The following is a 15,136-nucleotide window of genomic DNA, read 5'->3' as shown; positions in this document are numbered from 1 at the left end:
TGTGTCTCGTATACGCCCAAGATAACTTGCATTCAGTAAACACATTTGTATGGATTGTTTTGTCTACATCTGCTTGTTGTTACACCGAATATTCCGACGGCATTATGTGGAGGTGGAGGAGGTGATATTATATGTGGAATAATCATCCATAAATGATCCACATTCACATCAGCTTGGAACATTTTGAAAGGATTAGCCATAATTAGTAGAATCATCAACACACACTGAGAAGGATGGACAATGGTTACCACAGTAGATGGCCAGAGACGAGGCCTATGTTGGCCATAACAAGGACCTCTACCAACAGTTCCAACAGCAGAAGCTTCTTGAGACAACGCTCTGATGGAAAGGACAGGAAGTCGCAGTTCCATCTTGCCGAGGAGGACAGGAGACTTCCACCACCCGCTGTGTTCTGGAGCGACAACGAGAGAGATGCATATAGGAAAAACAGAGTCATACAGAGTAAATTAAATTCTGATCTGGATGACATTCAGATGCATAAACAACATTCATCTCGGGTGATTAGATGTGACGCGATGAGATTCAAGTTACGTTCTTCACGATTTCCTCATCTGGTGCCCTTGAAATTTGCAGTTTGGGGAAACTACAAGCAAATGCCTCGGTCAATAAAATCGGGGCGTGTTGGGAATGTAAGTAGCGTGAGGTGCTCACCAGTTGGGGATGACATTTCCTCCACGGTATCATCTTCACCTGATCGACAAAGATCGACGGTTCATCTTACATCCAACAGGCAATCTACAAATCTGTCCTTGCACAGAAATAGCAGCCTCAGAAGTTCCTTTGGAGAGGCGCAGTGTAGTGACCCAAAACGACCAGAGACGAGTCCAGTCCATTTTCGGGATGTACGATATCATACCAAATACAACGAGTCAGATGACAGGACCGAAACGTCTGATAATGGTTCTAAACATCAACAATTAGAACAATATTCAGGACAAAATGTATCTGATAATGTGCTGAATAATGATACTAGTAATTCATTGCAGGATACTAAAGAGGGTGTACATGGGCATAAGAATGTTTCTCCATCCATATTATCTAAAAAGAAAGTTCCTAGAAAGACAGTTCGATGGAGTAATCCAGAATATTCCCTTCTGAGATCGAAGACAACGTTGGACGATCCATCCACTAAAAGTAAATTGACATCTCTTTACAGTCCGTTTCGTAATTTGGAGAAAGCTTTGTCATCTGAAAAGTTGAGGTTCCAAGACAGCCAAACTAAGGTGTCTGATTATGTCCGACAACTTGCAATAAGTGGCTTTTCGAGACACACTGATACATGTCATGATCTTGAGGACAGACGGACAACTACCACTACAACATAAAGGATGTGACTGCAAGTATTTAGCCTGGTGATGGTCGAACTTATACTTAAACTTACGATAATGGAATTGTAAGACTATATATAATTGCTTGTGTTTCAGTCGAGCTTGAGGAATGTGTTTTCTCTGCATTTTATGCTTCTTATCTACATAGTGTAAATAATGCCGTTATATGTCGACTGATTATGTTTCTATTTGGTCAAAAAACATATGCATATCTGTAAAGACTCCCGCGCGTATGCTCTTCATTTCTTCATCATTAGAATTTAGTGGGGATGCGAGCCGAAGACTTACACAATTCCTGAGATTTGAGGGAGAGTTGCATGTAAATATGTCACATTGCAAAGACAAAAACTTGCAGTTGTAACCTTAACCAAAAGGGTAGTGTATGTAATGCAATGACGAATAAAGCTTTTTTTTCAATTTATCAAACGAAATTTTATGTGATAGCATAGTGTCTGAAACGTGCTCTGATTAATTTCAGTAAACGCATACAATTCCATGTAAAAAGTCATTGGGAACACTCATGCAAGGCATTTATTTACGATTTTGGAACAGGTGAGTATGCATTCGGGTAATCCTGTAATTTTGTTTCGTTCTAAAATGATAGGTGAGTTGTAATTACACACTAAGAGGCAGTGTCATTACATTGTTGTTGGTACTGTACACAATACCACCACACATAACACGGCAAACTTGAAAACGTAGTATTTTCCTGCATATGGGCATTCGACAAAATGCGATCTTTTCTATATGTGTTCTTCCCATTAGATTTCCGTCCGAAAATCATAGTTATTTGATATCGGAACTGACTGCGAGAGCATGATGTTATCATGCATCTCTTTTCTTGGTTTTGCGTAGATTTTAATGCTCATCTTGAAGATCACTAGATTGTCTGGTCCAGACTGGATTGATTTCTGATCACTACCATATATTTCAAATACTGCTGGAGGCGTTAAACAACAACCAATGGCACTTTTCACATTGGATACCAAATACACATGTAAGGACTGGACAAGTTTGAGATATTTACCAAGCTAACGCCGAGTAGTTGCACAATAACCAATCTGCCAAGCTGAATAAGGAATATTACAGTAACATATTATGGATGCTGTACTCTCATGTGTGAAAGCCCCACCTCTCAGGTAAAATAATTTATTACGCAGCGTTGTAGAATATCGTTACACGGATAAGAATACTTCACGACGCCATTAAGAGGAGTGTTTGCAGTTTAGAGAAAGTGCGCGTTATTCTCCATGGTAATGGCACCACGGAATGTGACATATGTAGATATGGCTACACTCCTTTCATGTGGATAACTTCACACAAATTACACTTGACTGCTTATATACTAGGGCTGACTATATAGGGGGAACAACTATTACGATCGCAACAATGTATTGCGACATAATTTTACAATAATCGTGTGTGTTTTCTCTGAATTGTCTCATTTGAAGTCATTTCCGAAATAGCCTGTATGAAATAAAAACAAGTTGAAATCGATTTAAAAAATCGAGAATTATCAATAGGACATCTATCATACACTCAGGGGCAAAAGAAACGATACCAAACATATAAAAGTCATAAGTGGTGTTTGGACGTCAATATTATGAGAAATTATGGCTAAGGACATTCATCCGAATGCAACAAGGCTGGCGCAATAAAGCAAGGATGCACGTGCAAAACAAGAAGCCAGAAAAATGAACTTATTCACAATAGTTTAGTGCACGTGCACGCATGATACACCTGATTATATTCGGTATAAAAGCACATGAAAATGTTTGTCGACATCTACATTTTGCGATTACGTTTGCGACCATGCCGAGATTATCGACAGAAGAGAGAGAAAGGGCAATTGGCATGATCCAGCTTGGTGCCACCCACACTCACGTCGCAAGGATCTTCGGTTGTAGCCGACTTACAATAACCAGGTTAATGACCCGTTACAGACAGACAGGCAGGACACAGGACAGGCCGAGGAGTGGCAGACCTCGGGTCACGAACCCAGCTGTAGATCGGTACATGCGCACACTGCATTTGCGCAACCGATTTCTCACTGTGACGTCATCAGCAACGACTGCCCTGGGTTATCGTATCAGCCGGAGGAATGTGTCCAGGAGACTTCTTCAGCATGGTATTCGAGCACACAGACCCTACCGTGGTGTAGCACTGAGCTGAGGCGTCAGCATCGACGTCAACGTGTGAGATGGGCACGTGTCGTTCAAGGTTGGCAGCGCAGACAATGGGACAGAGTCTTATTTACAGACGGGAGCAGATACCTCCTGAACAGACCTAATGGCAGGCAACGAGTGCATCGACGCAGAGGAGAGCGGAAGGCACGTAGCTGCGTGCAGGAGATTGAGCGGTTTGGAGAAGGGGGCGTTATGGTGTCGGGAGGGATATGTGGTGACAGAAAGACAGATCTGGTTGTTATGGATGGAAATTTGAATGGGCAACGTTATATTGACCAAGTCCTTCGGCCAGTTGTTCTACACTTCCTGCAACAGAATCCAAGAACCGTCTTTCAACTGGACAACGCCCCATGTCACACAGCTCCACGCTAACAACGTTGTTGTCCTGCCATGGCCATCACGCTCTCCGGATCTTTCACCCATTGAGCATTTGTGGGACCATCTTGGGAGACAGATTCGTGCCAGACAAGTCGCCCCAGTGAACAGGTAAACCCTCATCCAACCTTTGAGGGGGGAATGGAACAGGATACCTCCTCACGTGATCAGACGTCTGACCTCATCTGTTCGACGTCGTGTTAGAGCCTGTATTGATGCCGGTGGTGACCACACTCGATAATGACTCACATGCGTGTGTCTGTGTCACTGACAATGTGTTATCTCATAAAACTGGAGTGATCGAATACAGGACATATAAATATCATGTGGTTTTATGCCATTAACTCTCACAGTTATTGACCTCGTTTAATGAATTTGATGTTCCACACTCTTCACCTAATTTTGTCTTCAAATTACAACATTGATGTTCTGTTCATGTTTTGTTATTTTTGATTAATTGGCTTCAACAATATGGTATCGTTTCTTTTGCCCCTAAGTGTAGTTCGATGAATCGTTACATCCCTAATATATGCATGTGGAAGCAAGTATCGCGCCACTCTTTTCAGTTAATGTTGTTTATGTTCAACGATAACATGCATTTAATAACATCAACTTGAGAACTGTTCACAAGAAGTGAAGGGTGTATACAAATGATTCTTTGTGTGTCTGTTTGTTTGTTTGTTTGCCTCTACAAATTCCAACTATATGTGAGCAATAATCGAGACTGGAATAGTCAATGCAGTGATCAACAGCCTGAACATCGATCTATGCAACTGGGTTACGATACAATGTGTCAACTAAGTCAGCTGGTATGACCCTCCGATCTAGTTAGTCACCTTTTCGGACATACATGGGTTTCTGAAGACCACAGGTTCCTCTAACCGGGATCTTCACGTTTGATTCCACGATGCATGATATATATATCAATAGTGATATGTATCCTATAATAGGAAGTTTCCATGACAACGTAGAGACACGTGATAGTACAGCATCTATTGGGGTCATCATCGGATAAACACAATAATAGTTATCGTCTATTTTCGATATTGTTGATGTTCTGACTTCTTGGTTACTTTCCGGAAAAGAGGTGCATTTATCAAAATTAGACTTTGGCCGAAAATAGGCATCTAACAAGGGCATATATGAGGCATTTATATGGGTAAGTAATTTTAAAAACAAAAAGTCGAAACGACCAGTAATGGTCAGCTCTCGTGCCCACTTTCTTCAGATGTGTCTGCAGGCATATGCAGTTTGGGGGATCTTAACCAGTCCTATTCTAATTCCAGTCTAACACTACTGAATTTCGCATTATTGTACCTCCGTTTTGTTTCTGAGTGGACCTTCTAATATATCATTACGACCGTCTTGGAAGATGCTAAACTGTAGTTTCCCTTTGACAAAGGACTGTTACTCGAGCGGGTTCAGCTGGAACATGTCTGACTGTCGAATAAAGGAAGACTTGTGTCACCAATTTGCTGAATTGTTCATGTGGTTGTTGAGTTTATGCTTTTGTGAAGGGAAATAAAAAAACCCGGAGACAGATGACATTTTCGTCAATCAGTAGGATCCGTTTTATGAACCATCAGCGCTCTTGGTTTGCATTACAGATATTAGCCAATTATATTTGGATTTGAGTGACACTGCTGTTGACATTTGTCGGAGAAGTCCATCTGGTCACAGAATGTCACGTGACAAGTAATGTAGATGCCATCCTGTTCATTAGGAATGTCAAACATGTCAAACTTAAACCTGGTCACGGAATTTCGCGTCACGAGGATCTGAGTGCCAACATCCACGGCACATCTGGAAATAAAACAAGAATGTTCCAAAGCCACATCGAACAACTGTGAAAAAAAATTCTTATCATGTTCCACAGTGACATGTTACGTACACGTATTACTTATGTTTGAATATAACTTGACGAGCAGCATGTAACATGAATCCGGACATGAGTAGAACTATGACGTATAAAGCAAATATAAAGTCTAATGATATCTTGTATTCATCCAGTAAGGCAAAACGTTACAAAAGTGATTTTCCAGTTGTAGAAGGGCACAGGAAGATGGTGGTGTTTCATGGAAAGAATTGCATATTAAAATTGTTTCATTCAGATGCAATGTAATCTCACTCACCCATCTGTAATGAGTGGATAAGATGCTTGTTTCCCAGGAACACTGTCAAGGTGGGCGTCACATGATTGTAAAACCATTATTGTGTTGGAAGTTCCTGGCGAGGCAACTTGAACGTACACGGGTGCTCCAATCTTAGTGTGAATCAGATCGCCTTTCAAAAGGTGCATATATGATGCGTCTTGGTACAGGGAAATATGGACGCTGGATCCTTGCACCTTTCCAGATACTGAGCCATGTACAGTTGTATTCAAATCGGGGTAAAGGTGAACGGAGTCCGTCCCACCCACTGGTTCAGAGCAGCTGACATCTTGATTCCAGATGACATGTCGAACCAAATGATCAGTCCATGGTGGTGCATATGTCAACATGTTCTTGAAGGTAATCATGCCGTTTGATACCTGAATAATATAAATAAAAGACACATGAACATCGTTCAGTATTAGCACGTATATCTAAATCATGGCACGTCAGGGACTTGGTCTCGCTTGATAACGCTGCTGAAACCCCAACAGCTTCAAGTACATTTACGGGCGTTACAGTGGTACGACCGCTTTATCAAATGTGGCTCTGGTCGTCTGCCGACATGTGTCTTTTGAATGCGATAGCCGAAAATGGAAGCGTCACTCATCGAAGAGGAGTAACCAGAACTGTCCACCACAAAACTGTGTCGAGGTTAATTGACATTACTCAGTTGCAAACATTCTAATATAAATGTTTTCGCAGGGGTCGGTTTTCTCCACATCCCTTGAATAGAAGGTTTCTAATTCTTGAAATAGAAGGACCAGCATCTATGCCCGTTCCAATCTGGCGTTCATGTCTCGCTTGAAATGCGACTGCACATTTGACGTCTTGGTACTACTTGGCTGTCTGGAATAACTAATTAGTCTTGTTTGGTGCCACCACCAGTCATCTTTAATACTGTAAAGGTAATATGTCGACTTGTCTGTGTCTTTTCAAGCTACCATTGGCAGTTATGCATGTTCTGTTTAAATCAGCTCGTTCCTATTTCATTTTCGCTACAACAGGCATATTTCAGGCTGGCAACTCGTTGCCAACACTCTGGCGCTTGGAGTTACGCTCTTGGTCTTTCTCAGACAGTCAGTAACCGACGGAAAAGGGGCATGGGTTCGGATGTAAGGCGCTTACGGTAACGGTACCTAAGACTGTAACAATGCACCAGTCAATCCCATCTCATATAGTGCGACAAAAGTGATCATGTCTTAGAAACTGCAACGCTATGCAGTGTTGCGATCCTTGCTCATGTCAGAAATCTTTGAATGAGAGGTCGAATTCTTGAATGCCATATTTGGTTTGTCAGTGCCAAATTCGCTGGTTTCACCTGTTTCACTTCTGCCTAAGTAAGTTAATATCTAAAATCATATCTACTGTATTAAACCCATATCGTGACTAAGAAAGTTTAAAACTGAGTAATAGAATGTTAAATAATATACTTACTTGTCTGCAAAGAACAATAAAACAGCTAGATTATCACGGAAGTAAATTTAAAAGTAGGTATAATAGCTAAAACATTTTAACTATAAAGGACAATACAATATAAAAACAGGCTATATAGTGTGAACACCTGAAGTTAGATCACTACACTAAGGACAATGGGGACTTAAGGTACATTGGCTTTCTGCATGGACACATGACAAATCTAGCCTTGCTTTAAAAAGACATATTTTCTACGATTAAAACAGAGTAGAATTGTAATTTACATCAAATGTTTGGGACTCAGGTTATAAGAAACTGGCACACCGCAATTTAGCCTGCATATTACACAATGGCCAGAATTTCATATCCTTAACATCGCGTCATATGAGCAAATTAATGTTATGAAAATGTAATAACTTCGGATGGCGAGATCCTGGTTATTTGAACCTACATCATTTCAGTAATACCATCTCAGTTACCTGCATCAAGGTGCAGCAAATATGTATTTTGATACATACACTTGTTTTTGTGTGGCAGTCGTTGTAAGACATGTTGAAAACGAGTTGCTGTCCCTGCATGGTTCCGATACATGTGTCCTTGGTCATGTAGATGTGTTGAGGGAGACTGATGTCGAAATTTGATTCGCTTAAGTCCACGGTAATGAACCAGCCGCCTGGTAGGCATTTGAGGGTGACAGCATTATTCACTAAAACAAATGTTACCAGTTTTATTCGTTACTGTCAAATACTATGAAAGAACAAAGTACGAGACCATAGATTATATACTATAACTGCACAGAACATTAGTCCTTTCTCATACACTTTGGCAGAATTTTGATATCAGATGAAAAGTACAATCAGATTTCTTTTTCCTGGCATTAATCAACGCATGACCGGTTGTAACACTGATTCATTTCAGACCCTTATGTGATGTTTGGACACCTCGAGTCCATTGAGCAGACAATTCATGACAGTCCTGAAAACAGTAACCCGATTGTTAGTTACAAAACCTGGTCTTCTCAGCAACATGACTTCCTCCACATCTTTTGTGTGCAATACAAGACTTACTCTACGTGTATAGTGACTTACATCCTTCTGCCAATGGTGGGACACGATATCCTGCATTGTAGCTGTATGACTCCCGGACGAATCTTTCTTGAAGCCTCACTAGAAGTGGCGATGAACTGTTGACAACGTATGATTTCTGAGGGTGGACCTGCAGTAGTCCGACAGTGTATGGTACCGCTGTGAGCTTAGTCCACTGTATGTCATCCCGATGTTGGCCATTCACACGAACATCCATGAATGATGATACCTCAGATACAATGGTAATCATTGGACTCTCTGTGTTCACTCCATTCAATTCCAAACTCTTTACAATGTAGTTGTTGTCATAAAGAGCCGTTCCTGGCACAAACAGCGACGTGCCTCCGATTCCTTTGAAGTAAATACGTTCGACACACATTACCGGTCGACTGCTTTGTACGATGAAATTGGCGCTGGATACAGAACAGTATTGTTCAAACCTACCGGTATTTAGTAAGGTAGACCATGTCAATACAGTTCCATTTGCTTCTTCCTTTGTTATGTTCACGGCTGTATTGTTGTACTTTGCCAAAACACGAAATTCCATTGCTCCTAGGTCACTCGCCTCCACTTTGGGAATAATGTGAGTATTTGAGAATGCGCTCTCTGGGGGAACTTGACTAACCAAATGTTGCCCAAACAGACTTCCATAACAGGCAGGTGCTTTGACATACAAAGCCCCTGAAAACACTGCTACTTCATGATTAGAATAGATTCGGGTTCCCCCTAAGTCGCACTTATCAGAGGGCGAATATGATGCTAAACCTATCTGTAAGACGTCGCCATATCCCAGTGTGACATTAACAGTGTCTCCATCTGTGTATCTGACATTGTTAAATACATACTGACATGTTGCATTAAGAGCCACGGAAACGTTAGTGTTATCCCGGGTGGCCACAACGCCAAGATTTGCAGATTTCTCGACACTTGCAACAAAATAATCCGTGGACAACGTGTCATCAGGAAGAACTGTGAATGAGTCTGATGTTTCCTCATATGTATTGCGTTTGTTTTGTCCATAAAGAGCTATTTCGGTGGAACAATTCACGTAAATGGCCTTCGGTTCTATTCTTGTTTCAGTTAGGAGTTGTGTTGCGTCAGGTATAGCCAGTTTAACTACATCGTTGGCAACAAGATTCACACTTGCCTGACGTCTTGTGCCGACATTGTAGTTCACCGTACAAATGCCCTCATGGGGGGATGAGAAGTACAGAATGTTTCGGGGGTCATTTGTTGGCGGAGTAACGTATTCGGGAAAGAAAGCAAGAGAAAACGTCCTTCCTTTTGTATCCATGAAAGCTGCAATATATTACAAATGAACCTGACAATTAGGCTAAAATGTCATTATTAGCATCGGCATCTGAGACATCTCTACACAGTTTCATCGAATGTATAGCTAAATTCAGGTGGCAGTAGTTACACTGAGAATAGCGGGAGATTTCATACATGTAGCTACAACTGCACAGATGAACGTCAAAATGAACGTTACCATTCTGTACATGGCATGCTCTGAAGGGGCTCTTCGTCAGCGAGCATAACTGGACAACACGTTACAATTATAATGTCAAATCTATGGAATCCGAGAAGGGACATTGTCGCGTTGTCGCATTGTTGCGTTGTTGCCCTCTCAAAAACAAGCAAAGTGAGGCAAAAATTAACCAAAGCGCGACAAGGCGACATTTGGCCAATTTGTCGCATTGTCGCGATGTTGCGTGTCGCGTTTTCAATTACATTTTCTCTGTTCCTCCAAAGTGCGACACGCGACATAGCGACAATTTTCAAGGTCAAAACATGTCGCGTTGTCACATTGTCGCCCTATCTAAGATGTGTAAAGAAAAAGCTAAATATTCACTTAAACGCGACACGCGACAATACGACATACTGAAATGTCGCGTTGTCGCGTTTTCGGACATGCGTAGAAAGTCAATTATAGTACGCATGCGCAGTTAAACAGTTAAACTATTTCACACTTCAATGGTCGCTTTGCTACTTCCAATGGTTTTTAAAATGAAGTAGTACAGTGGGGCTGCTTTTCTTGAACATAATGCAAATCGTCATTGTTTGTTTGAAAATTATTTTATATATAAATGTATTTAGCCTATGAAGTGTTTCAGCCGCAAGACAATTATTTGCGCAACTATTCATTGTAATCGGGCACACGAATGCCGTGTCATTCAAGGCGGGGCAATTTGCTGTGCAGATTAATGTCTCTTAGTCACTCCAGATAACTGTTATCGCTTTTAGTTGGAATCCCAGCACCATACACATTAATCGCTTTGGACATTTCGACTTTATCAAGATGACAGGTTGTGGAAAACTGAAATATTGTTACAATTCAAGCCACATCTGGAGAAACATCAGGTGATGTCATCGAATGGGTCGCTATGTTCCATAATGTGGCTCCTGACACAGCACAGTTCTATCCGACGCTGATGAATTTGTTCGAGATCTGCCTCTGTTCAGCAAGCAGTGGATGGATACCAGGTAGAATGAGATGTCGCTTAACCACCCGACACGTCAAAGACAGTTTAGGTCGGCTTTGAACGTGATAATGGGAAAACGCCATACAAATGGATTGTTGTCATTGTGATATACTATCCGAAGAAATAAACGCATAGACGAGAAATTTGTTGCGAAAATTTTCAAACATGTAAACCTCGTCTATAAATAGACTTTAGTGCATGAAATTTTACATGAGTAATGAGTGCATGAGCTTAGAAGAAGGTAATGTCTATAAAACAAAGAATATACTAGTCTTCTAGATAGCGAAGACGTTAAGCGCGATGATGACGACGTAGCATAACCCTGACGTCGGGTTTTCTGGCTCTCAAACAAATCTCTTTAACCTGTTCCGTACAGTTTGACTTGACATCCTCTGAAGCCCAGGTGCCCTGGCTGTAGTGCTTTCACCCGTGCGAGTTCGTATACGATCACGCAACTGTAGTACCCGGATGTACAGATCTTGAGCTGCAGTGGTAACTCGAGGTCTGCATGCAAGGGGCCGGTGATTTCTTATATCTGTTTGGCTGCAACGAGCTGCAAGTCATTATATCTTCCTCAGATCAACATTCAGACGTCTGGCAACAGAAGACTGGTAATCTCCAGCATGCACTCTTTCAATGGGGATATTCCGTGTCGAGTCATGACATGACGTAGTGATTTGACCTTGAAATGAATGCCAATTTCGGAAAGTAATCTGGATTTTTATTGCCAGTCAGTAAAGTGTGTAAAATCATTGTGTTACATATTTTGACGATTGTGTGAACAAGACAGGTAATTACTAGAGTTGTAAAAAAAACAAATCGCCTATGCGTTTCTTTCGGAGGGATGGTTTATTAGAAACGATGAAATCGCTTGGTAGTGTTACATATCCTTGAAGTGCCAGAAACCAACTCTCCCTCCCTCCCTCCTCCTACTCTGCGACGCTCCACTCCATTCCACACCACGACTCTCCTATCCCCTCCTCCCCCTTCACTCCTCCAGCGCTCCGTACTACTATACTCCACCCTAGCCCACCTCTCCGCTTCGCTCAACTCCACTCCTCACTCCTCCGTCGCTCCATTCTCTCAAGGAGCAAGGTATTTCATTACAATAATGAGTTGCGATGTCTGTTTTTAGTTCTATTTCAATCCTGTCCTACTAACCCGCACATGAGATGATTCACAATATATCTCATACTTTTCTCATATGGATACTATATCCAGCGATACATATGTACTTGTATCGTTTCAAACATGCACCTACTCAATCATAATATTCTTCAGCAAAATGGAAAGTTTGAACACGCCATTCCATTAACCACGCACTCTTAACCCACACACTACACGGCAACATGGACGTTCGTTTATCATTGACTTCGACTCACGGGTATCTCAGCTCTTAAAAGCATATAAAAATAATCTTGCTTGTGATAGTTTCGGGATTCCGCCGTAACTAATAAAACGCGACACGCGACACATTCATCACAATGTCGCGTTGTCGCATTGTCGCGCTTTGTTAAAAGATTGATCACAGTATGGATTATAACATACTGACTAAAACGCAACGCGTTTTAGTTAATATCACGCTGCAGTCAATATTTTAACAATGTCGCGTTGTCGCATTTTCGTGCGCCGCGTTTTAGTTAATATCTTATAATACACGCCGCAGTCAATATTTTAACAAAGCGCGACACCCGAAAATGCGACAATGCGACGTTTCATCAAAATTTTATTCGTTACGGCGGAATGTTAAAAAAGAAAAAAACTATCACAAGCATGATTATTTTTCGATATTTTTAAAGGGTTCGAAATCAGAACAATGATGAAATGAACGTACATCTAGCCGTGAAGTCCAGAGTAGTTGAGTGTCGTTGCTTAATGGAATGGTAGTATTCAGACTGGCCATTTTGCTGAAAATTATTATGATATAGCAGCCGTAGGTTTGAAACGATACAAGTACATGTGTACCGCTGGATATAGTATCCGTATGAGAAAATTATGAGGTAAATTGTGAATCAGGCCATGTGCAGGATTAATAATATAGGATTCAAATAGAAATGAAAACGGGCACCACAATACATTATTATAATGAATTACAATGTACCTTGCTACTTACCAATAATCCTTGGGTGAGTCGAGTAGAGCGGCGGAAGAGTGAGAGGAGCGGAGTGGAGTGTAGTGGAGCGTCGCGGAGTGAGAGGAGGGAGGGAGGGAAAGCTGGTTTCTGGCACTGCAGTGTAAGCAACTCTACCAAGTGATGTCATTGTTTCTAATATCCTACTGCTAACAGTCCATTTATAAGGCGTTTTCCCATTATCACGTTCAAAGCCGACCTAAACTGTCTTTGGGGTGCCATACTTGGTATCCATCCACTGCTGGCTGAACAGAGGCAGATCTGGAACAAATTCATCAGCGTCGGACAGGAATGTACCATGAAACTGTCAGGAGCCACATTTTGGAACATAGTGACCCATTCGAGGACATCACCTGATGTTTCTGCCGATGTGGCTTGAATTTTAACAATATTTTAGTTCTTCACAACCTGTCATCGAAATGTCCAAAGTGATTAATGTGTATGGTGCTCGGATTCGAACTTATGATAATAGTTATCTGGAGTGACTAAGAGACATTAATCTGCACAGCAAATTGCCCCGCCTTGAATGACAGGGGCACAGTGTGCCGTGATTACAATGAATAGACGCGCTAATAACCATTCGTTTTGCTGCTAGAGCACACTTGAATGGCTAAATACAATTTTGCAATATGTAAAAAAATAAAGCAACAAAGAAAGATTTGCATTCAGTTCAAGAAGGGAAGGCCCATTGCCATTTCGAGCACTACTTCATTTTAAAAACCACTTGAGGTAACGAAAGACCAGTGACGTCTGAAATAGAGTGTAACATTCTCTGCGCATGCGTAGATTAATTGACTTTCTACACATTCGCACCGGTAACAGAAAAGGGTGACAACGCGACAATGCGACGTGTATTTTGTCGCATTGTCGCGTGTTGCGTTTTAGTCAAATTGTTAAATGCATACTATGGTCAATATTTTAATAAAGCGCGACACGCGACAGTTCGACAACGCGACATTTTGATGAAATGTCGCGTTGTCGCATTGTCGGGTGTATCGTTTTAGGGAATTCTTATATATCTTAGATAGGGCGACAATCCGACAACGCGACATATTTTGACCTTGAAAAGTGTCGCTATGTCGCGTGTCGCACTTTGGAGGAAATGGAGAGAATGTCATTCGAAACGCGACACCCGACATCGCGACAATGCGACAAATTGGCGAATTGTCGCGTTGACGCGCTGTCGCGCTTTGGTTAATTTTTGCCTCATTTTGCTTGTTTTTGAGAGGGCGACAACACAACAATGCGACAACGCGACAATGTCCCTTCTCGGATTTCATACAAATCCCCCAAAATGACGTCATAGTTGGATATAGAAATTCCAAACTCTTTTCAAATTTCAAGTTTATATGTAGTATGTATATGTTCCTTAAATCAACCATTTACATCGAAGACTAGTGACATTCAAACGCTCTCTTGGCAAATAAGAATCAAGAGGTTTTCAAATCTATAATGGAATGTACAATTATAGCTTGTATAACTGTACATTGTACAATGCATGAAGTGTTGATCCAATATCTAAAATAGGGGTACCCAAACTACATTCTTACCTTCGCAAAGCTGATTAAAGGAATATAAGACAAAAATCAACTTAAGGATATTCATCAAAGCTGCCATTCTCCTTCCTTCCTCCAGCACTGATGAGAACAGAGCTACTGGAAATTTTATCTGCAACCCTTTTAAGTGGTGTTACCTGACCTACATGCCAGATGTAAAACAAGTTATCTTAGATAAGATGCCGTTAAAAAGAAATATATTACATATATTATATTATATAACGACAACATGAATCTTCTTCTAATTTTCGTCAGGACGGACTTCAATGTATATTTCCCTGTCTATCCTGTGCTGCGTATTGAACGGGGACATTGTTACTGGGTAGCAAGGCTTTCTGTGCAAATTGCGTGCTAAATATGCAAACTATAGCATATTAGTTATAGTTTTTTTCGTTGCGTCAACTT

The 15,136-nt window shown here is 41.2% G+C and overlaps 2 protein-coding genes across 2 annotated transcripts; one reads left to right on the top strand and one right to left on the bottom strand.

The window, feature by feature from the left end:
• Positions 1 to 233: 233 nt before the first annotated feature.
• Positions 234 to 1,346, top strand: LOC137287837 (uncharacterized). Its single transcript, XM_067820220.1, has one exon. It carries the CDS (start codon positions 234 to 236, stop codon positions 1,344 to 1,346), a length of 1,113 nt encoding a protein of 370 aa, XP_067676321.1.
• A 4,106-nt stretch (positions 1,347 to 5,452) lies between these two features.
• Positions 5,453 to 14,854, bottom strand: LOC137286423 (uncharacterized). Its single transcript, XM_067818279.1, has 5 exons — positions 14,726 to 14,854; positions 8,565 to 9,860; positions 7,995 to 8,182; positions 6,043 to 6,440; positions 5,453 to 5,713 (listed from the first exon to the last, which is right to left on the bottom strand). Exons 1-5 carry the CDS (start codon positions 14,790 to 14,792, stop codon positions 5,521 to 5,523), a joined length of 2,142 nt encoding a protein of 713 aa, XP_067674380.1. The 5' UTR covers positions 14,793 to 14,854; the 3' UTR covers positions 5,453 to 5,520.
• Between the last annotated feature and the right edge of the window lie 282 nt (positions 14,855 to 15,136).

The sequence above is a fragment of the Haliotis asinina genome, chromosome 6 (assembly GCF_037392515.1).
Source record: "Haliotis asinina isolate JCU_RB_2024 chromosome 6, JCU_Hal_asi_v2, whole genome shotgun sequence".
Classification (NCBI taxonomy): Eukaryota; Metazoa; Mollusca; class Gastropoda; order Lepetellida; family Haliotidae; genus Haliotis; species Haliotis asinina.
This window is presented reverse-complemented; position numbering and strand designations above follow the sequence as displayed.

Coding starts and splice junctions, on each gene's coding strand:
- LOC137287837 (XM_067820220.1), top strand. CDS start 234: ATGGACAATGGTTACCACAGTAGATGGCCAGAGACGAGGCCTATGTTG.
- LOC137286423 (XM_067818279.1), bottom strand. CDS start 14,792: ATGGCAGCTTTGATGAATATCCTTAAGTTGATTTTTGTCTTATATTCC. Junction 8,183..8,564: donor CCCACCATTGGCAGAAGGAT/GTAAGTCACTAT, acceptor CATTTGTTTTAG/TGAATAATGCTGTCACCCTC. Junction 5,714..6,042: donor TATCCACTCATTACAGATGG/GTGAGTGAGATT, acceptor TTTTATTTCCAG/ATGTGCCGTGGATGTTGGCA.